The following is a 27,378-nucleotide window of genomic DNA, read 5'->3' as shown; positions in this document are numbered from 1 at the left end:
TTGTCAGAGTGTGTAATCTGAATTGTAACCCCAACAAATTAAAATCTTGACAAGACTGGAATCAAAATATTACCAATATCTAAATTCATAGTATAGACGAAGGTATGGAAATAATATTTCTTTGCAATCTGACTTAATTAAATAACATTCTTAAATAAGTATTACATTTCTAATTAATAATTTTACTCATTAAACAATAAAAAAAATATTATTATTGAAATAAATTTCGACAAACTGAATTTTTTTTCAAGAGCTGAATAATAATTTAAGAAATTTGCTTTATTAAGAAAAAAAAATGCATATTCTGCAGATATTAAGGCAGCTTATTTATAATTGAATCTGAAACGGTAGTTTTTATAAATGAAGTAATATTAAGATAATCAATGTATATGGGTATAATTTAAGTAATTGGTCAGCATGTATTGTGCAATCACTGAAGTCCCACGGAATACTTAAAAGTTGTTACATAATATCTTGTGTATATTTCTGAACTGTGTAAAATTTAATTCATTCCTGTATGTTCATTTTTTTTAAAATATCAAATCTTTAAATCAAATAAATCCTAATACACAATATACCTATAATCTAATAATAGTTTTCTAAGTCTGTAAAAACAAATAATATCATGGTTATTTCTATGTACAAATAAAATCATTTGGGAATTAATAAGGGCATATTTATTACTGGAGATAATTTCTTAAATTCTTTATAAATTTTTAAGAGCCTCTCAAAATACAGAATCTAAATTTCATAATTAATATATTTATTTCCGGTAGAAAAAAATAGAATTTAAGACTTTACAAAACTCATAAATTTTTTTTTTTTTTTTACTAAGTTCAGTATTTGCAGGTTTGATAGACATGTTCTGATTTGTATTAAAACTTTCAGAATACTATCATTCAAACAATTAAGGACTAATATAGGAAAATATAAACTTCAAAACAATTAAGAATGAGTAAATTAAACAAAATTCTTACCTTTTTGCAAGCGATAATATAGTTGTATTATCTAATTTATTTAGTTTTGCATTTACTGTAAATTCATCTACAACTTTGTGTTCATCCACCCAATCCACAGTAACTTCCTTAAATTCAATTTTACTGAAATAGAAATATTAAATCAATAAATAGCTGGCTTGAAAAATGTATTTTAAAAAATACAACAGAATATAAATTTCATATAATTTAAAGCAACAATACAAAACAACTAAATAATTGGAAATGGTGAGTACTGGAAAAGATTGGCAATACTCAAATGACAAAAAAGTAAAACCTAACAAATCAAGAATGATAAAAATGGTAATAGGTTAAAAAAAAATGATAAAATGTAAAACTTTTTAAAAAGAAAAAAAAAAGAGTAAAAGTAAATATCCACAGATGCTATAAGTAAAATGTCATTTGAAGAAATCAGTGATACAATTAAACAAATTTTATTTTTAAAAAAATTATTTATTCCATTAAATTTGATTTTAGAATGTAAATGATTATTGATTGATAATATAGATAAATGAAAATACCAATTTCCGAATACTTCAAATATCCTGTAACATGCATTAGCATGTTTTTCATATGAAATTACTTATTGCTGTTATTGACAAATTCTTAGAGGTCAAACAAAACTAGAAATACAACCTCAAAATCATGCAGATCAATCATATCAAATCTTGCAACCTCAAAAAAAAAAAAAAAAAAATCATCTATTCTTGAAGAGAATTCATACAAGTTATTTGTTCAACCTAAAAAATGATAGACCTGATTTACTTCACAATTACAAGTAATAAATCTTACTTGCCATTGAAAGCAAAATTTTTAAATCATATAGCAGAATTTAGAATTAAAAAAAAAAAAAAAAAAAAAAAAAAAAAAGATGAAAAGTAGTAAAGAAAGTATCATTCAAGAAACAGCAATCTACAAATATTTCTAAATTATCAAGTAATATTTTGTATGTTTAAAAATAACAATAATGTCATACTCGCCAATATCTGACAAACTTTTCTTTTCCAGAATTTCAGTAACAGAAATCTCATTCGAAATTATATGCTATTTTTCTTTCTTTTATATATTATGTTTCTTTTTCTTATGAAACACCAAGTTTATTTTTATGATTAATATCAGCTAAATATTTAAAAAAAAAAAAAAAAAAAAAAAAAAAAAACTTTTGAAATTTCTGAGTATTTTTTCATACAAAAAAAAAGAATAGTTTATATGTAAAAATATTTAAAATAATTTCTCTGTAAGGAACGCATTTTATAATTATGACTATTGTGATGCTGTTGTTAAGTAATTGAAATGCAACATATTTTATTTCAACATATTTCAAACAAACAAAAATTAATTCAACATAAAAAGAAAACTTAAGCTTAATTTTAAATAAACTATATAGTTTATAATTAAGGTTGCTGAACTCCATAAATATTATTTTGATAAATATTCTAAAAATGGCTCTTCATGGACGAAAATGCCACACGCTGGTATAATCACATTTTTTAAAAAAAAATTAAAAGCTATGAAAATGGTTGTAAGAGATTTTATAAAACATACCTAATATCTTTACCCCTTCCCTTTTTGAAGGACACATAACTTCATAAGAAATATTAAAAATCAAGATATTTTCAGCAATTGAACAATAATGTTCTAGTAAAATACTAATTAATAAAAGATTTAAAACAAAATTGTTTCTTAATAATGAAAATTGTTTGTTGCAATTTACCTAAAATCTATAGAGTCAACAGATGTACAGCTTTTGTGACTGATTTCTTCGGGAACAGCCATTTCTGCTTCGATTTCTTCATCTTCAGAATCATCCCATCCACCACCTGGACGACCAGGCTTGTAAACTAAAACGGAACAGAAAATGTCTCAAACTAAATGCTTTTTTCATGATGATGATTTATACAATGTAATATACAATGTAATAACATATTATAGAATTATTTGAAAAAGATTAGAGTTGTTCAGAAAGAAAAAAATGGTTTTACAGAATTCTTGAAATAGTTTATAAAATCAATAAAAAAATAAACAATTTTTCAATTTTTAAAAAAATATTTTAAGGTACAGATAAGGAATTAGTGTTTTAAGAGGCTCAAAAAGTTGATCAGGAAAGATACCTAGCTGAGGAAATGAAAACTATAGAAATTATAATTTGAAAGGTGTGCATACAAAGGATTATATTTATATAATGTACCTCAAAAAATGAGGAACAAGGTGTTTATTTCACTAAACATAGCACTTGGCATTTTACTTAGATTCATTAAATAAAATAGGCAAATGTATGAAAAAATTTCGGCTTCAGCAGAAATTGATAATAAAAAGTTTTTAAAAAAATATCAAACTTTTATATAAAAGTGACAGTTAGTAAGGTAATTATTCTTACACTAATTCTTTAATTCTTACATTCAACCATGCACATAAAAATTTCATTCCATTTTTGCAAAATTTACAGAGATATGCTTATTTCAAAATTTGGAGAAGTTTATCACAAATTTATACTGAGATATTTATTTTGGAAAATGCAAATTTACTCAATGCAGAAAAACTGCCGTGCATATATGTATTTAATAATATATCATCCAATCATCATGAATTGTAAAACCTTTTGCAAATCACATATATTGCTGTTCACATTGATAGGCGGATCACTGCTTAATTTTATTAAGAAGGCAAGAAAAACTTGAGAAATTGAGCATTTAAGAAAGGTAAACATAAAAAGATATACCAATGCTGAACTAACATTCTTTACTTGCAGTTGTGTGCTTGGTATTAAGTTCTCCTAAAAAATGACATATTTCAATAAGGAGGAATGTTTTGAAATGACAATGATTTTTGATATATGTCAGTAGTTTGAAACCTACGATCTGCAGGATACTAGTGATATATATAAATATGCTTCTTCAAGTTTAGATTCTTTTAAACAGAAGTTCAAAAATAAATTGAACATTAAAAGTGGTTTCAAATGGAAATTGTCAAGTTCTAATTCAGATACTGACTCTCTCATAGAAAAAAAAATCATATATTATATATATATATATATATTTTAATTTTGAATCTTAACTATTTTTTTCAGTGGCAGCTAAATACAAATACTAAAGGGTTATTTTTTTCTTTTTGCAATATATTCTTAATTTTCTTACAGTAAACTTTGCTAATTATGACATATACATGCCTATATATATATATTTATGATTCACAATTTCAGGGGAAAAAAACAAATGATGAGTTTTTTGAGTTATATCATTTATTGGGTTTATAATATTAAGAAAAATGTTAATGCCTTTGTTAAATCTATTGATGCAAACAGTTTTTATTATTTCTGTGTGTCCTTTATAGTCCAAGCAAGCATAACATTTTCTATTGCAACTTTTGTAATTAATCTGCTGTCTGTTAACAATCCGATTTAACAGATTGTTAACAGACTAACAACAGTTTATTTCAAATGCACATTTTTTAGCATTAAGATTAAAACAATACCCCCCCCCCTTTTTTTCTTTTTTAAGTTTTAGAGAAAAAATGTGTTTTTGCTTGATTGAAGGTTTTTTTTTATTTTCAATTAAATTATAATAAGTATGGAATAAAACTAATTATCACAGAGTTTTAAAATTAAAAAATGTAAATCACCCTCTTTAATACTGATTACAGGATTAAGAACACATTATTAATCTTTATCTCTATATTTTCACTTTTCTGTACGAGCTACCACAATCACTCTGCAAAAATAATTTGACTTTGGATTAACGGATAAGGTAATGATAATTTAGCCCTTATTATGTAGTTCCTTAGATCTTACAATTTGCAATTTCATTCTTTCTTGCAACATTAAAGATTCTATAGAGCCTCCTACCACTAACAGTCAAATTTAATGAATTCCAGAATCAAAAAGTCTCTATTAAAAAAACTCAAATTTGATCAAGTTTACTACTTAATCAAATTTCCTATTGAATGTTGATTTTGAATAACATTTAAATATTATTTATTCACCATATTACAAAAAATAATTTCCATATAGCAAAATTTTTTCAAATAAAGTTTTTATTTTGTCTTTTTTCCTCCCTCTACAAAATACTGCAAAAATATTCAGCAGTATCAAATAAATCAGGTGAGCAAGAAATTGCATCATCTGAAAGGTATGAAAACTAATAAATATTATATGAAGGATGACATTTTGGAAATTGTAACAAAATGTAATAAATGTTACAGTGAATAATGAGAAGGTTATTAAAAAATTACCATAAGAATAAGAAATACTAATGACACTTGAAACAATACAAAGGGGATTATAGTGGCAAGAAAATTTTACAGATAATGAGTTTCAATCTTTATAACAGTGTAAACCACAATATTTTCTGTAGAGCCACATTAAATTTTTAGAGATTAGGATATATAAATTTAAGTCATGTAAGTAAATGGATAAGTTAAATTTTTGTTTTTGTTTTCTTGTGAAATAGAAATTAATCTGGACTGTTGAATTCAATCTTTTAGATGAAGGAGGTTTGCACAATGGTAAAAACTTTTATAATTCAGTGCTTATTAAAAAAATAAACTTGGTTACCTACTCATTAACAAAACATAAACAAAAAAAAAAACCACTTAACATACTGAGAAAGCATTGATCCCGACACTGTCATATCAGAGCTAAACAAATTCAGCTTTTTATGCTATTTACAAAAATTGAGATTACATCTTGCATACTGACAACAGTGGAGAATTTATGTTTTGTAAAAAAATCTGATAATGTTGTCAATAAAAAAAGAAAATTCTAAATTTTTAAATTTATTCCTTTTTTTTTTTGTATTTCTATGAGATATTGTTTTGTTTCCTAGTTGCAATATATTTTATAGCATAGAGAGTTTAAGTACATTAATTATTTTAAAATTTAATAGTTAAAATATTAAATTATAAATAAAAATTCATAGAAAATTATAATTTAATAAAGCTTATCATATAGTGGGGGAATGAAGTCATATTTTGATCATAGGGCATAAAATTTTATATAAAATTGGTTTCAATTTGGAAAAAAAAAAATGTCAGAGTTGGTGCACACAATTCAAGGTGGCATGCATCATTTTTTAAAGCAATTAGAAAGTGAAATTATCTAATTCCTTTTTTTTAAGAAGTTAAAACATTTTGTATCAATATCAAATCAGACTTACCACTAGCTTTCTTTTTGGTTCTAAGAGTTGGTACAGGCATTTGTACAGGCGAAGGTCTTAATTGGGAAGGGACTTCTTCACAATCTGGAATACTCCTATTAATGATCAATGGCTTATACTGTGGTAAAGCTTCACTCAAGTGAGAAACATGGGCAGTTTCTACTGGCTTATTTGATGGCAATAACTTTTCAACAAAATTTGAAATACCATCACTCATCTTTTCAGACACAGATTCTGAAACATTATTTTAAAAACTTTTATTAGTACTTTTATTTGATTACTTTTATTTGAATTTCCGCCCCTAAGATGCTATGTAGTATTAATGTATAAAAAGAATAAAATAAGGGAAGAGAGTTATAAAAAATTCTGGATTTCAAATTTGAAGAAGCAGCACAAATAAAAAAAAAAACCAAGAGTAAAAAAATTGAAATTTTTTTCACTATATGAAGAACAAAATAAAATGGTGCAAAACCTAATTACATTTTCATATAAAGATCTATATAATATTCAAATCATCATTAGTACAATGACAAAATTTAAACTGCCATTTCCAGTTATGCTGCAAGAGTTTTGTTAATATTTCTGTTGCATGTCAGAACATCGTCTCAAGAATTTATCATCACAATGAAATGTTTTTATATTTTAGTTTGTAATAATATTTGTTACTTAAAAAATTAAATACACACTAATGTAACATATATCTATAAAAAATTAAAATCAATAAAAAAATTTGGTTCCAGAAATTTGAGGAGAAAAGGGAACCCTACAAAACTTGCATTGCCTGAAAAAAAAGCATAGCTTAATTTAGTCTTGACATGTCTTTTTATATATCATGTAAATATATTAATCGTAATATAGTATAAATGTTAATGGATACTGTATATATGTTAAATAATAATGTATATATGTTAATCGTATATATCATAGTAAATATGTTAAGTTTCAAATTTAGCTGACAACTTGACAGTTTAAATTGTGCTGACTAAATAAGGATACAAATTGATATATGCTTAATAAAATGATACAGATAGTTTTAAAAGGATTTTATATTGCAAGTTCATGAGATTGATACAAAAATAAACTTACTTTGAGTTTTTAAAGAAAAGCCAAATCCTTGGAGGTTTTTTGAATTTGCACTTGATCCATAACCAGTCAACTCAGATGCAGCTGTAACAAAGGCACTTAATTAGTCTTTTTAATGTTTGTAAAAGTGAAATTTTTAAGTCAATATTTCACTCATTTCCAAATGTGTAGTTTGAAAATTAAATATGTAAGTGTGCTCTCTCAATGTCCATTTACCATCTCAATATTTTCAGAAATCAACTATCAATTATTTAATCTAATATAATTTTATTTCATATAAATGGGGCTAGTTGATAGTGAATTTGTGGAAAAAAAATTATAAACATTAATAATAATAAGTTAAAAATTAAAAAGTAGAAAGTAATTAAAATAAAAAATTATTTCTATACACTAATAAAAGTGTTTATTAAACTAATTTTATTAAATTTTCACATAATAAATTTTTGTCTTATTAGAAACAATACAATTTCATACAGAGATTATAACATTATCAATCAAATATTTTGGACATATATATATATATATATATATATATATATATATATATATATATATATATATATATATATATATATATATATATATATATATATATATATATAAGAGAGAGAGAGACTAATTGATTGCACATTCAGCTGAAAATTTATAAACTCATTAAAACTTAGGTTAACAAATCAACTGACTTTTGTTTTACATAACAGTTGTTCTCAGAGTCTGATAAATAATGTTATAAGTGTTTTTGTTTTTTTTAATAATTGCATTCGAAATTTGAAACAAATATCAATTAAGTAGTTTGTAATATATTTATGGAACAGAAATAGTATACCATGCTATGCTATGGTTTCTTCTTCCTCAAATGGTAGCAAATATATGGCATGAAATCATGTGCTTATATCATGTGGACATATTATGAATATTCAAGGGATCCCATAGAAAAATTCATTAATTTGTTAGTCTGATTATAAATCAACAAACGAATTTCAATCTCTAAATTTCTAAGAGGTTTTTTTTTTTCCCACATAGTGTCCATAGATTCTTTAACTCCCAAAATATAAAGAACAGTCTGCAAACAGACTATAAACATACTACTATAAAATAATGGAACAAAAAATATTCAATACTTTTGAAAACCTTGAAATTCTGGAATATGTTAAGATGAATGTTTGGATTGATTTGATTTGGATTTTTTAAAACATTCAATGAATGTTTTAAAAAACTTCCTCCACTTTCAAAATTTAAGAGGTAAGAAAACTGGTTCAGAAAAAATTAAATTTCAGAGCAATTAACATTTTCTTTTTGATGCTAAAAATATACATTTATTATTATTATCTTTTTTTTTGCCAAAAAAAATTAGTTTTCTAATTTAAAATAATCTATAAGATCATCTTTGTACTAATAAAAAACACTTATAAATACTAACAATCATAGAAATATTTGTCATAGTTAATAATGACTGCATTTAACTAACAAAAAAAATCAGACTACCACCATTAAAAATGGAATTCAGTATATTTTAGATAAAACTTATCCACTCCTTTTAATAATATAAAAATTGCAAAAAGGGATTTTTGAAAAAAAAACTAAAATTTATAAGAAAGCACATAAATAAAAATTTTAATAAATTCAGAATGTCAAGCAAAATACCTAAATGGTATCATTTCAAAATTTAATATTATGTGCAAGAGAAAAAAATATAGAATATTGAGATTGATTGTATTTTATTATAAAAAATAATACAATATTCAGATTACCTTTTCACAGTTTTTGATAAATAAAGAATGAAAAGAAACACTCTCCTAGTTTAGGAATGATAAACTTAAAAACAGAAGGAAAAAACTTCTACAATTTCATATTCAAAATAAATTATCTGAAGGATTTATAATTTAAAAAATAAATAAATAATACATGAAACAAAAACTTTGAAATAACAGAATCCAGATTCAAAATTCAATCATGCAATTCAATTCACTTTAATTAGAAATCAAAAGTTTCAGATTCAGTAAATATTTGATGTGTTCTGCTTTAATATATTTTATAGTATCTGATACCAAAGACAATGTAATATAAAAAAAATTTATTATTCTTTTCAATATATAGATTGTTATTTTTTGCTATTAAATTAAGTTTAGGCTCTAGATTCTAGCTTATTCAAATAAAATATTATAAGTATGTTATGTAAAAAGCCTGCCATGAAATTGTAAGACAAGCTTTGTGTAATACTTTGAAAAAAACAGTGAAGTGAAAAAACAAAGCGGAAAATACAAAGGAAAAGAACAGGATGTCAGCATCAATAGAATATTAAGTTTTTATAAGAGACAACTGAAAAAGCAAAAATAAAAAAGTGGATAATAATTATATATATAAAGAACACATTATTCTATAATAGTTCAATAACCAGAAAAAATTACCACATATATAATTTTTTCAAAAAAATTTACCAGGTGGAAGAACGTTTTCATGTGTTCTTTTATCTTCTGAAAATACATAGTCTAAAATCTCCTGTAAAACAAAATAGAAATTAAAGAACTAAAAAAATGTCTGGAACGAAATGGTGTTTAATACCTCGCTTTGAGTATTACAATACAAATCTAATCAAATCAACCGATCCTTTTTTTTTTTTAAGGAAAGTGTCATGAATTAACAACATATAAGAATATTGAAATTATCTTATTCAGTCCACTTTAAAACAGAATATGAAAACTTAAATAAGTAAAAAATTAAAAGATTATTCTATGATAAAAATTAGTCAATACTTTCAATACAATAATGGCAACAATAAAAGTATATAAAGAAAGTATAAAAGTATATTATTATGTCATTGATAAGAAAATGGCATAATAATGTGTACTGTCAAAAGAATCAGTTTTAGGGTAAAGAAGAAATGCAATTTGAAACTTTTTATTCATCATGTTATTTTTTTAAGCCTTGACATTAAATACTTCTAGAAAGTAATTATAATTCATTTGAACAATCAAATTGGTGTTTTAAAGTGAAAACATAATAAATATTCATACCATAAAATTTTAAGTAATAACTAAATAAAAAAGAGTAATGCTATTTATAAAAATAAATGAATCATGCAGAAAAATTACTAAAAATCTTAGAAAACAAAATACATTTTTATATATTTTCAAAAAAATTAATACATTTCATAATTCCAAGGAAAAATAATATATATATATATATATATATATATATATATATATATATATATATATATATATATATATATATATATATATATATATATATATATATATATATGCAGAATATTATTTTAGCCAAAGAAAGGAAGTTAAGAGCTAATAATTCATATTCAACATTGAGAAAAACAATGAAAAAAATAATCTTTAGGAATAACACATTTTTATTTGCACCAACCAAGAAAAATGGTGAAAATTGGTGAATACCCTGATTTATCGGAAATATTTATTGTGTTAAATTTCAATTACATCTCTTATGCATATCCATGATTCCCCCAACAATGTATTTTTGAGTGCATTAAAAGCACATAATTTTAATAGTCTTACAACAGGTCTGTGTATTGTGTACCTGCCCCTTGCTAATGGAGTCAAGTTCCATAATACCATGGTGCTATTAAAAACATAATTGTCCAGTAATCTATCTTCTAATTTAGTTTGTCTTTTGAAGTGATAAAATTTCTTTTTTTCTTTCTGCATTTAAATTGCACACATAATAATTAGAATCCTTCTTCCTTTGCTTTCAACAATGGAAGAAAGTCAAGCAATTAAATATTTAATCAAACATTGGAAATGGTGTGTATTCCATTTTAATATGGAAAATATAGTTAAAAATTGTGCTAAAAATACTTTTAATTAACAAAATTGTATAGAAAATTGCACAATAACTAAACTTATGTCAGTATAAAGTCAATATTTTAAAATGGTTTAACAATGATTTTGATAAAATTATATTTTGGGAAATTATCGCTGAAAATATCAAAATCTCATTTTTTAATAAATTAAAATTTCACAAAATTTGCTCTGAGGTGTATATTTTCTTCCTCCGATTTTTTATATATCATATTTGTGTCATATTTGGTACCTCTAGATCAGTGACATGGTTTATAGAATATCCAGACAAGCATGCATAGATTTTTCTATATTAGTAGAGATTTTCAAATGATTTCAAACTTTGAAAAACTTGCAAATTAAAAGTTTTAGTATGGTATATATTAAATATATTTTAAATGCAAATTCAAATTTGCTTAAATGAAAATATATTGTGCATCTAGATCAATTCTGGTATATTTGTGGCTATACATATTAATGAAAGTACACAAATTTAAATGATATTGCAAATAGAATTAATTATATGATTTAGAAAAAATAAGCATTTTTAAAAACCTCTAAATATGAAATTGAAAATCTACAAACTATACCTTAGCCATTTTGCGAATATTTTCATAAAATGCTTTTCCATGGAGATCATCAGGAACTCCATAAAAACCTAAATTAAAAAAAAAAAATTGAAGTTTAATTAACTAAACTTCATGAACAGACAAATATATGTAATTTTGAAATCTGTATTTGAAAATAAATAAATACAATGTATATATAATCAGTAAATTATGAAGATCAGATTTGGATTCATATGAAAAGATAAAAATATTCTAACAAAATAAATAAAACTGAAATGTGCTTAAATCTACCAAAGCAGAAAGCAATTTCAATGTAATGCAATCGATTTCCCTGTAAAAAATAATTATTTTAAAATGTTCATTTTCAAAGTATGGTAGAAACTGCACATACAAAAAAAAAAAAAAAAAAAAAAAATTTGCTCAATATTTGAAAAAAAAAAAAGAGCAAAATCAAAATAATAATTCAAATATATAAACAGTTGTGGATCGATAGTCAAAAATCTAATTTTATCCATTTTTCATCATGATTCAAAATAAACACACTGCATTAATAATATTAGGTTTTTCACAAGAAGCAAAAAAATTACTTTTGGGTATTAAGAGAGGCAAAAGCAGGCAAATTAATGAAATTAAATTAAGAAATAATATTTTTTGTTAAAATAAAAATAACCTTTAAAAGTAGGTAACATATCAATAACATAAAAATTAATTTGATATTATCACATTATTTCTTGAATTTAATTCTGATCTCTTCAGACTGCTGATGTTTCACAAAAACTTGGTTTGTTTATTTAAAATTATATCCATAATTCTATGCTCAAAAATTAACTCAAATATATGTTATCCAGTTTTACAGAAAGTACACCAAAATCTAAGCATAACTGACTATTACATTCGCAAAAGCATCTTTAAACTTTCCTAAAAAATTTGATGTTTGAAGCAACAATTATTACAAGGAATCAGTATTTGCTAGTGATAAAAGTAGCAGAGTAAAGTTGTAATTATTAAACATAGTTTAATAAATGTCATTTTTAAGAGATTTGGTTGAAATGAAACTAAACCACTACTACATCAGAGAAACGAGTTGGTTGCTAAATGCAGCTAATGTTTACATATATATACTTATGCAAAATAGATATTTTAGAAAAAAAGAAATTAAACATAATGAAAGCATAATGACTTACTCAAAGCCTCTTTCAATGCTACTTCATGAAACTTTACTTCTTCTACCATTTCTGCATGTCCATTTTTAACAAGATATAAAAGAAGCTTCAATACCTAAAAGTTACAAAAAGAATTTTCAATAACTGAATTTTAAAAACATTAAGCTACAAGTGTAAATATACTGAAGACCAAATTATTCCATTTGAAAAAAAGTAAACAATAATAGAAACTATTCACAATATCACACTAAATCTTTTGAGAAAAGTAACATTATAATTCTAAGAATTTCCTTTCAAACATTTTATTTTCTAGACAAATTTATGGAGTAAAATTTAATTTAAGCAATTTTTTTTATGTTTTTAATAACTTAAATATAATTTAATTTTCCAAATAATAAGCTCCTAACATCATTTCATATGATATTTGTCACTTTGCTTTATTTAACATGGGAACAAAGGCATTGGACTTCTGAGGACTTTAAAACCATATAATATAAAATTGATTCCTTAATAGAGTTTCGATTCCTTAATAATTTCCAGTTTCATGACAGTTGCATTCTGAGTCATTTGGAAGCTAACCATGGACATTTCAAAATTTTGACTTTTTTTTTTGTTGTTGTTGTTTTGTTTTGTTATTATTACTATCTCAGGAAACTGATATCGACACTATTGTACACTTCTGCATCAATATTGCATCAATTAAGAAAAGATTGCAAAAGCTATAAAAATGAAAGAAAATGATTAGAAAAAGTTACAGCTGTTCAAGTATCAGGGGTGTTTGTGGGACCCCAAAAAATCCCCTGAAACTTTTACGGACTTACTACCGGCATTTTGGAGTTTCGAGAAGGGGGGGGGAGAGAAATGAAAAATTACAATTATGAAATATTGAATGACCTAATTATAAAAGTTCAATGAATTACTTTTTTTGCAAAATTAATAACCATAAATTTTCAAACATATAAACTACTACATTTTATGCAAATATTTTAAATTACCTGAATTAATTCTTTAAAAAAATTATCTTATTTCTGCTGCTTTTTTTTATTTTCTGATGTTTGTGGGCTTGTCTTTCTTTTGTGGTGAACTTCATAATTGCAGGAAGATTGACTTTTATTTTCCTCATTTACAGTTGAAGAAATTTCCTCGAGAACTGCACATGCAGAGGTAGAAGCAGTTTGCTTTTCTGCTAATGTAGAAGGTTTTTCAGAGACTTTTATAGGTGACTCATCTGAAATACATGTTTTTAAGTCCTCTTGATATGTTTTCCAACTTCTGTACATATTCAGTAAGAGATCTTTGTGAATTGGATCAGTCATTGGATTTTTTGAGCCATATTTTTCACATGAGGTTTCTTTAGAAGCCATTAAATCATATTTAATAGTCTGCACTGCATCTAGGGAATCAATCTTAAGAGAGGTTCTATAGTCAGTGACAAGTGTATCTATTAAGTTGAATGCACTTTCCACTAATGGCCATGGAAGCAGCTAAGGCAGGCTTTGACCAATTTAGCCAATGTAGGATACTTATAATCATTTGTGAAATCATCTTTTAAATTAAAAACTTTAGACCAATATTTATCAATTGTACACTTGACTTGATTTCCACTTTCATTAGATGTGTAGAGCATTTCTTTGGTGATATCAATATCACTCTGGTATAACCTTATTTCAGCTTCTACTTTTGACTTTTCATTATCACTAAAAATATGGGACATAAAAGATGATAATTTTTCAAAAGCTAATATTGTACTGGTTTTACCTCTTAGCTCTGAATCTAATGCTGTAAAACTAATTAGATATGAATTTTTAAGGGGTAATTTCTGTTTCGTATGCTGAAATTTCAAAGTGAAATTCTCTTGCGTACATAAATAAAAAAATATTTCAATAAGAGAAACGAAAATTTTACACAGCGGAGAAAAAAAAGTTGCGAAGCGATCAATGACAAATAGCTAATACGGCGAAAAATCCCCCTTCTCTACTATACTCTGTTTCACCCTAACTTGGCAGTATTGTAAAAGGCAGAAAATGTGACGCTCCGCGTTGGGAAAGAGTTCCCCATCAATTCCGACTTTAAAATACTTAAAATGCGCGGAAATTTATCAAATAATATCATAAATTACATAAATCCTTTTTTTATCAGTATGTATTTAAAATTATTCTCAAGTTAGAAGTGCTTATCTGTTAAGTATTTTGTAAATAAAGCGAACGAATAAAACTAAAAGATTCCACTTTGGCTAGAACCGGTCTTCAAGGTCAAATATTTGGCGCGCTTTTCTTTTACGTCTCCGCCAACTCAGTTTCATTCAGTTCGCAACCGTTATCATCTTTCCTACTTTTTTATTCTCGCTTTTTTAACAGCTGATATTTTTGATACTGTTAATCACATTAGTAGTTATTAGTTTTCATTGTTGAATATTTATTCGATTCGTCATTTTATTCACTTCTAAAATGTCTGAAAAAGAGAAAGTGTTATCACCGACTACGCTGTGCACACCTTCAAGACGAGTAAAACCAACAAAAAGTGCAGCATGCAGAAACATATTAAATGTTTATTCTCAACTCCGAGAAAACCCTCAAGATTCTATCAATCAAATCGTCGATAAAGTTTCGCACCTTACAGGTGTTTCGCAATGAACAGTTTTCCTTTTGAAAAAAGAAATAAAGGCATCCAGTCCTTTAAGTATCCCTGGAAAGAAGCGACCTGGCTCAGTAGGTAAACATTCAGGTCTTGTAAAATATGATAATTTTACATTATCCTGTATTTGACGAAAAATCCATGCATTTTTTAGTAGAAATGAGATCCCAACATTAGATAAAGTTTTAAAAGATGTGAACGATGATACAAATATCTTTTCGAAAAACATTAGCCGAACTAAGCTTTACAGAATATTGAAAGATTTAGGGTTTTCTTTTGAGAAACGATGAAACGAAATGAAATAACATTAATGATTTATTAAAATAATGTATCAATAATATTGAAAAAATGATGAAAATAAGGAAACAATTAATTATCCGATAAAGTGATAATATAATAAAGAAAATAAATATTTACTATTTGGCGAAAAATTTGCGAGATAAAGTTTCGCCAGCGATCTGCATTTCTAGTAACTTCGTACTTTAAAGTAACCCAGTTCCCCTGACAACGACTGCGATTCGGCTTGCCTAGAATATACACTACTGCCAAGTTAGGGTGAAACAGAGTATAATTGGCGCGACGCCAGGAGAGATAAGACCTTTGAACCCAGAGTCACGTGATCGCACATCTGGTCGCGAAGTCTCTCCCTTTTTTTTTCTGCCGCGCCTACTTGCCGAAAAGAATCCAGAAGAGAATGTCCGAGAAACGGGGGAATGAGTCATAACTCGCAATAAGGAAAGAACAAAAAAGAAGTTTTTTCCCCCTTTTCACGCATTATCACTGCCTTTGGAGAAAGAAAGGAAAAGTTTTCACCACACACGCTGACATTGCGTTTTCTGCTTTCAAAGCAAACAAAATCGCCCAGATCAAAATAAATAATTCATTATTATTCCTACTTCCTTTTGAACGACGATCCCCGGAATTTCCGGGTATCGAAGTTCAAAATCCCCGGAATTCCGGGGTTTCCCCGGAGCACAAACACCCCTGAAGTATCTATAAATGAAGTAATCACTAATGAAGAAATAATTAATAATCACTTACTGAATTCTGCTGATTATAACACTTGTGGAACTTGCAAATTGGCTATAATATTGGGGAAGATGGAATTACAAAATGAAAATCAAGAGAAAAATGAGGAAATTCTTGCTCCCAATACTGTTTTTAACTAAATTATTTTTCCTTACAATTTTTCAAAGGTTGAATAACAAATATTTCTTCAATGAATTTTACTTAACAAAATTTCTTACTGGACACGGTAATTTCAAGTACTATCTCAAGAAATTTGGATTATCGAACAGTGATCTGTGCTCTTGCGGTGTGGATGGAGTTCAAAATGTCGAACACTTGCTTTTTAATTGCTCCAAACTTACTGAAGGGAGAAGAGATTTTATTGTGGATCTCGATGCCTGTAATATTAAGTTTCCACCTCCGCTTCATGTTTTGGTCTACCACAAAATGGCTTTTTTCTCATTCTGTAAATTTATTGCTGCTTTTTAAATTTATTGCTGCTTTGCTGCTTCAATTTTTAATTAGTTTTGTTGTTTATTTTTTCCTGTTGTTTATATCCTTATTTTTATATGTACATATTTTTATCTATGTATGTAGTTGATTCTACTTACTTCTGTAAGCCTTGTGCTGTACTTTGTGGTGCACAAGGATTGACTTATTATTAACAAAAAAAATACTGTTTTAAAACTGCCCAGAAATAATGGTAAAGCAAATGTTGTGCCATCACTTTTAAATTCTTAGACTATCTTGATTGAGAAGACAATGATGTCACTTATTGTGAAATGCACAAAGCTTATATTCAATCAAACACTGAAAGTTTTGAGTCAACAAATTTTTAGAAATAAAAGTAATCATAAGTCCTTTTTATTCTATTTACTGTACAAAGCTTCTTATGTAAATAGTAAAGTGTTTGGCTACTGATGATATAGGAATTGACATATTCCATCAATAGCAATATGCTAGCAATTGCTATGCATCCATAGCAATATGCTAGCTAGAAATTATTACGAAAAACAGCAATAGATTTTTTAATAACAATTTCACTTCCAGAATTAAAGGGCCATTTCAGCTTATGATTTCTCTTACATTGCACTTTTCTAAACACATTGTATCTTAGTGAAACTAGAATCTGAGCTGATTTCACAAAGCTCTCAAGCCCTACAACCATCAATTAAAAACAAATGTAGGGCCTGGTTGTAACTTGAGCCCGACTTGCATGTTAAATTACTGAAGATAAAGCCCAATGTATTAAAATTGGTTGCCATGAAATAAGACCATTCATCAAACTTGCCCAGTAATAAATCTTAACAATTGGTATATTATATATTATTATCCACCAATCATTACAATGTTTAGTATGTTTATATTTTATTAAAACCAAAAAGTATCATTTATTAATATAAAAGAATAATATAAATTAATTTTTTTTATATTTAGATTTCAGACATTTCATTTACAATTGGGGGTTTTTTAAGCAGAAAATGCTTTTAGGACAATTAAAAATATTTTTTATTCTTATTCATGAAGTATAAAAATTATAGAGAGTCTTTGGTATGGAGGATTAATATCACAATGTTTTTTAAAAATTAACTTTGCTGTACCCTCTACACATTAATTTAATAAATAATTTCCAAAAAAAACCTTTTGAAATTGCAAAGAACATAGAAAGAATTTCTAAGCAAATATTTATATTCAGTAAAAATAATTTAAATCTCTACAAAAAAAAAACTCAATATTTACAGTTAAGAAAAGCTTTAGAAAAAAAACATATAAATACAAAATCAGAATAAAGCAACTATATATCATTTAAACCAATCATATATATATGAATAACTTTAGATAAGTTTTATATAATCATGTATATTCAAAGCTTATATTCAGTATAATAAATAAATTATCTTCTAAAAGCAATACATATTTCACTAACAATTACCTTTGTGGAAACTAAAGGAGAATTAGCTTCTAATCTGGATATTAGAAAATTTACCAGAGGTTTACAGTGATTTCCATAGTCAACATAGGTTATAGCTGCAAAAGAAAAAAGAAGAAAATCTCATTATTAATTGAAAAATAAAGGCATTAAATTATCACAATTCTAAAATATTAAATTTTTCCAATTTATGTTTTTAAGACAAAAAGAAATATAACATGTATAAATACCAACATAATGGAAAGAAAATGCAACTTTATAAAGTAATACTGGTCCAATGCAACAATTTGCTTGATAGAAATAATTGTGTCATATAACTTAAAAATTCCTTTCTAAATGTCCGACATTAAAAAAGCATAGATTCTAATTTTGAGATGCCTAATTTAAGTCCTTTTCTTATGATTAAAATAAATAATTGTTTGAACTATATTATAATTAGCATTTTACCATTTATTTCCCCGAAAAGATATCCTGGCACTGGTGCAGTGGAATCAGTAACGGCTAACCCAACTTCCGGATGCTGAAACAATACACAACAAATATTTTTAGAAACAAATTTAATAAAGCTTTTAAATAATTATATAAAAATAATGCAGAGTAGAAGGGGGGGGGGAATAAAGGATCAATAAAGTTTTATTCTGGCATCCTTTATTGAACAATAAAAAAAAAAAAGATAATATTTGAAAAGGCTTAATGCACTCTTAAAAATTTTTTAATTAAAAAGTTTGTAAGGGATTGTCTATATATTGAAATAAGAGCACACTTCACAATTTTCAATTGTAACACCCATTTTTCTCATAAGAATTTAAAACTGCATCAAAAGTTTCATTAGCTTAGGCCTATTTGTTTTGAAATAGTAAGCTAGCAAATTTTTGACTTTTTAACATTAAAATTAAATTTTGAACTTTTATTCATATCTTAAAAATTTAAAGTTATTGACCTAAACTCTTTTCATTATGAAAATATAAGGTATTCTAGACATTTTTGCATGCATATTTAACATAAAAAAGTAATTTTTAATATGGGAAAAAAAGTTACAAATTTGGAGTTTAAACATTTTTTTAATTGCACCATTTTTGCATGAATCAAATTACAAGGTCACTTTATGGGATTATGTAAAATTTCACCTCAATCCTCCAAGTAGTTTTCCTATTATATAAAAGTTTCTGCATTGTTACAAAAATGATGCCTTTATGGGCATATTCACAAATTTCAAAATGTCGACAGATCTTTCTTAGGCATTAAAATGCTGTTTTTACTCATGAGTTCATGTAATATCAGAATATAACATATTCCCGACAAATTGGATCTTTTTTTGTAGTTATTGCTTTGTAGAATTTAACTATTTAATTTTAAAAACCTTCTGGCAAATTATTTCATTTAATAATTTATGGATAACAAACAACTCCCTATTTTCTAACTAGAAAAAGGCCATTTCTGTTTGCTTAAATATACTGATATTTATTTAAGTGCTCAATAATTCTTACACAAGTCTCAAATTTCATAAGATTAATCTACCATAATTGTAATTATCATATATAATCATGAATGGAATGTTAAAAAACCAAACATTATTTATCAAGCCTTTAATATTGATATTGTGTAAGAGTGTGTATGTGTATAATTGTAATAGCATAACATTACAATTTGCAATTCATTTTATTCCTTTAATTAATGTATTTAATGTAGTTTATTAATAAATATTTAATTTTTTAATCCCAATTTAATTACATTAACTTGTTTTGTTTAAACAAATATGTTCTAACATAAATTTTTGATTATTGAATTAGTTTTTGATTATTAGTTTATTAAGGTGGTATTTCTTAAAGGCATTTAAAGGAATAATTATCTACATATAATAATTATTCGTACAGTTGTACATAATAATACTTATATATAATTACTCTTACAGTTATATATAATAATTCTTATAGCTATACCTCTTTTTGAATTTCTATTTATATAAGAAGCAGCAAAATTAATTATAGCGTTAAAAAATGCAACAGTAATAGAAATTAAAGATATGAATGAATGTTTAGTGATGTTCTGCAATTTTCTTTTCATATCTATAACACACACATATCTTGTATACTTGATTTCAGACAATAAAATATTTGGCAAACAAAAACCATTTTCATAGAGTACGTGGTTGCCTATAAAGCATGGGAAAAAATTGCATCGGTGAGTAAAAATCTTTTATTTATTTATTTTTCATATGAAATTTATCAGAGAATGAAATGAACTACTTTTTTGTACACTTGTAAAATAAAGCAGAGTATCATTTCATGTCTATTTATGAATAATAAACTGTGATGATAATATATAATGATAAAGACATGCAAGAATAAAGCACACAAAAAATAAAAATCAGTTACTTTTTTTTCTCTCTCTGAATTGGCCTAGTATTCATTTTCATTATAAAATTGAACATTTCATTTAAATAATAAAAAATATATTTAATCTTATATCTTTTACTCATACAATAAAACTTTCTATTTTAGTGCCTTCAGTGTAACGAAAAATCAGACTTGGGTGCAATTTAAATAAAACTTGCAATGATTTTGAATATTTTTTTCTTGAAACAAATCTGTACTCTTCTAAAATTTCCATTGCAAATATTTTGTCATGAATGAAATAGTAAATGATTTTACCATCTGGATTGAAGCACTAAAATGGCTTTAAAAGTATGATAAATAAAAATACTACTACCAACATCCAGAGAATATGTAAATATTACACATCTGATTATAGAAACAACCCCTTAACTGAAAATGTCAAATATCTCCTAATGTATTCATAGCATATTAACCAAAGGTGTACTTTAAGTATTTTTTCCCCGAAAAATTTATTCATTGAAAAAAGGGTGTTGCCATAGAAAATTTCAAAGTTTGTACAATTTTAAATATTTGGACAGCCCCTTACAAAAATTTCAGAAGCAGCTTTCTTTTAATATTCATTACTATCTTTAAAATGGTACTTTTAGTTTTCACATAAGTTTATCAATTGCAAAATAAATCTGGATGGCTTTTTTTCCCCATAACTACACAGAAATTAAAAGTAAATAACTTTAAAAAAAATAATCAAATACTCTAAAAACATTTCAATATTTCATCACACTCGAACATCTTTGTACTGCATTAAAGTAATTAAAATCAGTTCATTTAATTAACATACAAATTGTCCTAAAGGTAATATATGTATCAGTTTATAATTGACAAATTAGTCTATTTTAATAAATCACAGAAAATTGGCGTTAAAATTAAATTCAATTTCTTAAGTATAGGTTTTTCTAAAACATCTAATAGCATCTTTTATTTTAGGAATGTTTTATTTCTTTGATTCAATGCTTATAGATTTCTTTCATTCAATGCTTATAGATTTCAAAGAACTTCTGTACTGAATTATAATGTCTATGATTATCTATTATACAATTAAATATAAATTTTATATAAATTTAAAAATTCAATAATTGTAACAAGCAAATCAGTTAACTATTTTTAGCATCTAATAAATTAAAAACAAATGTCATATTATTAGCAGAGCTGCCACTAAATCATAATAATAAGTCTCGTCGATATTGATGAATAATAATACAAATGCCACGGCATCAACATACAGGGCTGGTGATGATTAGAATCTTGCTAACAAAAGTACCAAAATATAATTATTAAATTAAGATTTTCTGTACAATTTAATACTATTTTAAATACTTTTTCCTTTCATCTTTATTTATGGAAAATTTTCTGCTCTTTTTATTTACTTTTTTAACTGAAGTAATTTCAATGTCTTCCTTCTTGATGAACTTGAATGTAATTTGCTTAAAGAGATACATCGGTAAATAACTATCCATACATCCATTTAAATTTCCAATTAGTTTAGGTACAATAAGATTAGATCTAATAATTTGTAGCACAAAAAGGGCTGTAATTGCCATGTGATATGATAATAGTAATCAATAAGATTACCATCTTATTTGCTGAATCTTTCTAAGAATGTAGAGATGTTTTCACTAATTGATTTTGCTAGTTTTAAGTCTCAGAAAAATGATGACCCATTATAACCCATTATAAGTTTCCCCCATTTATAAGTTTCAATTAACTTTAAAGAATCAGAAATATTTATACGTAAAAATTTTTCTATTGTACAGCAGCTTTTAAGATATAAAAACTAGATAAAATTCAAAATAGCATCACTATTATTTTTCTATATTTTTTTAGAAATTACTCGAATGGAAATAAACAATTCGCTAAAACAATCGATCATATTATAATTGGAGAAAAATAAAATCTATTACTAGTATATTAACAAAATTTTGGCTTAATGATAGGTAAACATAGTCATTTTTTAGCTATGATTAACATGATGTATCTGACGATCTGATTGCATTAAATGCAACATTGTTGGCAGTTTTTTTTTTCAATAAATCATTTGCATGTAGTTAATAAACAAGTGCCTAAAATTCAAATTCTAGGAAGAAATTACCATCCACATTAACTGGTCACTTATTTAGTATGATCAGGAAATATTATGAAATGCTGGAAAAGGGATTAAGATTATCTCGCAATTCCATATCATACTTTGGTGTCCCTAAAGAAACATCAGATTATAATTGCAATAAAGGATAGGCTAAAACAAATTTCTGTTTTTCTATTCAGGAACAGTGTTACAGTAAGTTATATCATGAAAAGTTCAGAGCTAACCTACTACGGCAATATTGAAAATACTAGACAAAAGGTGACACGACACAATCTTGAAAAAAAAAAATAAAGGTGAACTTCATAAATAATGAATCGTACCAGACAAAAACATCAACAAGTAATATAATTTAATTGAATTATAAAATAACTTTATACAAAAAGTGCTTGAGATATAAAAAATTATTGTAGAATTTATATTTAAATGAATATTAATGGAGCATAAGGAAGAAAAATACAGTTATATTATTATTACTATGGAATGTATCATACAAAAGAATCAGGGCCTCAATTAGCTATAACATTTCCATAATTTTCCGTTTCAAGTAGCCTTTGTAGAGAAAACAGTAATTATTAGATTATAAATTACAATTTTTATTAGAGCATTAATTATATAAGGCTTTATAATAAATCTATATTGCCTTTACTTTCAAAAATATGCTAATTTTTATGGATTACTAGGTGTGTACTGGTTTATTTTCCCTATTACAGAATTTCTTAAGAACAAAACACACAAAAATATTCCCGGTACTACAAGACAATATTTTATTTTTTTAATATTCCAATCTTTATTTAATCAAAAATGTATATCAATACAGACGTTTCAAACGTTTTACGCTATTTATTATCCGAAATATCAATTTCAGTCTCTGTATTTAATGCAATTTTTAAGCCACTTTGATTTCTTCCGGAATTAACGCAAAAATAGATTTTCTGTTAAAGATCATTCTCATACATTTGCAATGTTAATCAAACTACCTATCATTTATCATACAAAATTATTTGGAACCATCAGATTCTAGGTAAAAGGACTTAAGTATGATATATATGTATTTTCAATAGAACAATTTTTCTATCCGATTTTTAGAGGGTAAATTTCATTGAAGAAGGACTGAAAATTAGAGATTTTATTTGTTTGAAATCGTGTTAAATAAACACTAAAGCATAAAATCAGTAAAATGCCTACCAAATAGTAATGTATATATATCACAAATATGCATTATATATAAATAATATTAACAGCACACACCTGAAACCGATTTTTATTAAAGATATTTGTGCTTACCTGTGTTAAAAATTCAACTTCATTGCATAAAGTTTGCCAAGCCATTCTTTTTTAAATCAAGATTGTTACTTTTTTTATAAGATATTTAATATAAACATGTTTCTGTTGTTATACGAATGATTGACTGTGATTGATAGAAATAACAACAGATTACTCAACGTGACGTTTACTCAAAACAAGTTCTACGAATCCGAATCCGTCAAGTGAATGATAAAATCCGGATTTGAGGAATTACCGGCAATGGACCAATTGATGTCTAATCGAAAGTGTGTGTCATATCCCTTAGGAGTGGATAGAATGGTTGCGTATTAAGGAATGATGAATATTGAAAGAATTGTTATTCTAAATGCAACATTAAAACATTGTAAACTTCATTGATGAATATCAGCGACAAAAAGGAGTAAGGCAAGTATTGAAATACATTTAATGATGGGTTTATCAACTACAACTCCTGAAGAAGAACCAAGAATTTAATTGATAAGAGGATTTAAACCGATTAGCATCAACATAAATCAATCGATTACAGAAATTAAACCATGCTTAAGGAAAAAAAAAACTCTTTCGACATAAAACTAATGGGAGATTCATCCTGAGGATATATGGTGAAGAATTCAGCAGATTTATTAATGAATAACGACTCTTTATCCTACACGAAAACACAAATCCTTGGTAGCAAAATACACACAGCTGAAGTGTACACGAAAACAACAGCACATAAGTAGCAAATGATTGTTAAAAAATCGTAACAGCACGAAGCGTGCAGAAAAAAAATCGCTAGTGATCAAGACCCCAAAGAAATTATTCACTTGACTGTTCGCTTCTCTCAGCTCGATTTTTGGACTACTGACTCCGTCCCTCCGTCCTTCGAAATTTAATAGCCTCCATGACAGGAAATCGAATGTTCTAAAACAAACGCCCGAAATTCAAATCTTAATGCATGTATTTCTAAGATTTTAAAAATTCGGTATCCTTCATTTTGATTGCTAAAATTATTGCTTACTCCAGTGGTCATTGATTCGGTATTTATTCTGCAGCCTTTCCTATATCTGTAAAACTATTTTTCTTACCAGCAGTACTGCACAGGGAAGAAATATTATATATGTATAACAGTAAAGACCATGAGGGTTCAATTTCCAAGTAAAGACTTTCCACATAGCTGCCCCATGATTTCGATGTTCATCTCCTGCACCTTCATCAAACCTCTAACCTGATTCATTTTCATGTTAGCTTATGTTTTGAACGATTAAGTCACAAATGAGTTCGAATGAAGAAGGTTAAAATATCATGGGCGCCTAGGGAACAAACGATACTAATAATATCATAGCATTTGAGCTTTTGGCTAGCTTCTAGCTCATGACAAGCTAGCAATTGAAGAAAATATTTCTTTTGAGTAATGAAATTGTTATACTATAATTAAAATTACTTTGGAAATCTCCTTCAAAAATCCAAACGGACAAATGAATTATTCTAGCTCAAAAGAATATGGAAATATCGTTTCATCCAGCAAGTGAGATATTTTTGATTTCTTGACTTATTGTGAAATTTGCGATCTATATGTCAAAGTTAACAGAGACACGAATAGCCACAGAAGCTTTAAAAAAACCTTTTCCAATAGACTGTGTGTGTGTGTGTGTGTGTGTGTGTGTGTGTGTGTGTGTGTGTGTGTGTGTTGTGTGTGTGTGTGTGTGTGTGTGTGTGTGTGTGTGTGTATTCTCTCAGTCCGAGAAATTAGTAAATTCCCGAGAACTCAAAGTAACTGAAAGCTAACAATTCATTTTTGGTACTAAATTAAATAAAAGATAAAGCTATCACTTTTCCAACCATGATATAAGAATCATAAATTAAATTCTGTAGTCAAAACTGCGGTCTAACTAATTCAACAAAGAACAAAAATAATCCTAGCCCATGCATTTTGTTCAAGTTGCTAGATATTTTAATGTTGAAAAATTAACACCCTTCTTTGTCGTAAAATTAAAATAGAAAGCATTCAGAAATTCATGTGATACAGTTCTGGAACTGCAGTTATTTTTACAGTAGTTGAGATAATTATGACAGTCATTCGGGATATCTCAAGTGCGGACAAAATCACTGTAAAACCAAATGAACCATAACAAAGAGACTACAAATTTCTAAATGTATCAATTTTAAACAATCCTGGTATGTTGTCTCTTGAAGCGTTGCGAGCAGTTCCCGAAACCTAAATAGCCATCTCTAGACAACCACAAACGGTAATGGTAATTAGAGAAATTCTAGATCATTCACATTCAAATGACAATAAACCATCAAATCCGATCAGAAATCTATTCAACAACATCTAATTATTCTTAAAGATTACAGATGGAGTCCATTCTGTAACAATAAGGAGAGTAGTAAAAAGATATAAGCATTCGAGATGCAGATAAATCTTCTCTGGTGGAAGGACGCATTATGAATTCTTTTAAACGAAAAGAATTGGATACAAAGGAAGAGAGAAACCAAAGAAACTAATAGAATTTCTGATATGATCACTGATTTCAGTTTATTTTAATATTTAACTAAAGTAAATGAATGATTTTTTTTTATTTCAAACAAAATTAAATGTTTTTAATATTGCGTGAGAAAATTGTTACAATAATTTCATGAATCGGTGTCAAATTTAATTAATTGACCAATAAGATTCTCGATAACAAGCAAATGCCGACTGTAAACTTAATATTTCATTAAAATATCTTCTAAAGAAATATCAAAATCTGCACAAGATAAATTTAACAATGCATTACATTTTATTTCGGACATATTCTTGAATTCAGGCAGAAATTAATACAATGTGTTACTTTTAATAAAAGAATTAAACCTTTCTTTATTGGAATTCAAAACAGTATTCATAACTGTTTAAAAAAATTCTACTTTAAATTATAACTATGGATCTTTGCTCTGTTTATGCATGTACATTCTTAATCGAATATATCTGTGCAGCACGAAATATCATTTTGAGCTTTTTAAAGGGAGATTAATAGTAACAAGGCTAGTCAATAAAGCTGGGGCATCCTTAGTATATTAAAGTCGCATCACGTCAAGAAGAATTAAAAAAAAACTCTTAATTATTTTATTGTATAGTTTAATCGATTCACTTATTGTTGAATTAAGAAATCATAACCAGGTGGCTATTTTCGAGCTTCATTATTATTGTTTTATTTCATCTTGGGCGTCATCTTCTGTTAATATGTTAAAAATTTTTATTGCTTCATTTAATTGCAGTTTCAGGGGTTTTATTGTTTTCTCCTTAAATTTCCTC

At 26.3% G+C, this 27,378-nt stretch overlaps 1 protein-coding gene across 1 annotated transcript in view; it reads right to left on the bottom strand.

The window, feature by feature from the left end:
* LOC129976756 (AP-4 complex accessory subunit tepsin-like) overlaps positions 1 to 24,327 on the bottom strand; it is a 28,842-nt gene extending 4,515 nt beyond the window's left edge. The window contains exons 1-10 of the mRNA XM_056090487.1: positions 24,105 to 24,327; positions 18,792 to 18,864; positions 18,348 to 18,442; positions 12,794 to 12,887; positions 11,631 to 11,698; positions 9,667 to 9,727; positions 7,232 to 7,312; positions 6,146 to 6,379; positions 2,710 to 2,836; positions 978 to 1,100 (exon numbers count right to left, since the gene is read on the bottom strand). Coding sequence (XP_055946462.1) covers positions 978 to 1,100; positions 2,710 to 2,836; positions 6,146 to 6,379; positions 7,232 to 7,312; positions 9,667 to 9,727; positions 11,631 to 11,698; positions 12,794 to 12,887; positions 18,348 to 18,442; positions 18,792 to 18,864; positions 24,105 to 24,149 — 1,001 coding nt within the window. The 5' untranslated portion in view covers positions 24,150 to 24,327. The remainder of the gene's footprint in view (positions 1 to 977; positions 1,101 to 2,709; positions 2,837 to 6,145; positions 6,380 to 7,231; positions 7,313 to 9,666; positions 9,728 to 11,630; positions 11,699 to 12,793; positions 12,888 to 18,347; positions 18,443 to 18,791; positions 18,865 to 24,104) is intronic.
* Positions 24,328 to 27,378: the final 3,051 nt, after the last annotated feature.

This window comes from Argiope bruennichi, chromosome 7 (assembly GCF_947563725.1).
Source record: "Argiope bruennichi chromosome 7, qqArgBrue1.1, whole genome shotgun sequence".
NCBI classification, from domain to species: Eukaryota; Metazoa; Arthropoda; class Arachnida; order Araneae; family Araneidae; genus Argiope; species Argiope bruennichi.
Note: the sequence above shows the minus strand (reverse complement) of the source record. Positions and strands in the feature narration are given on the sequence as shown.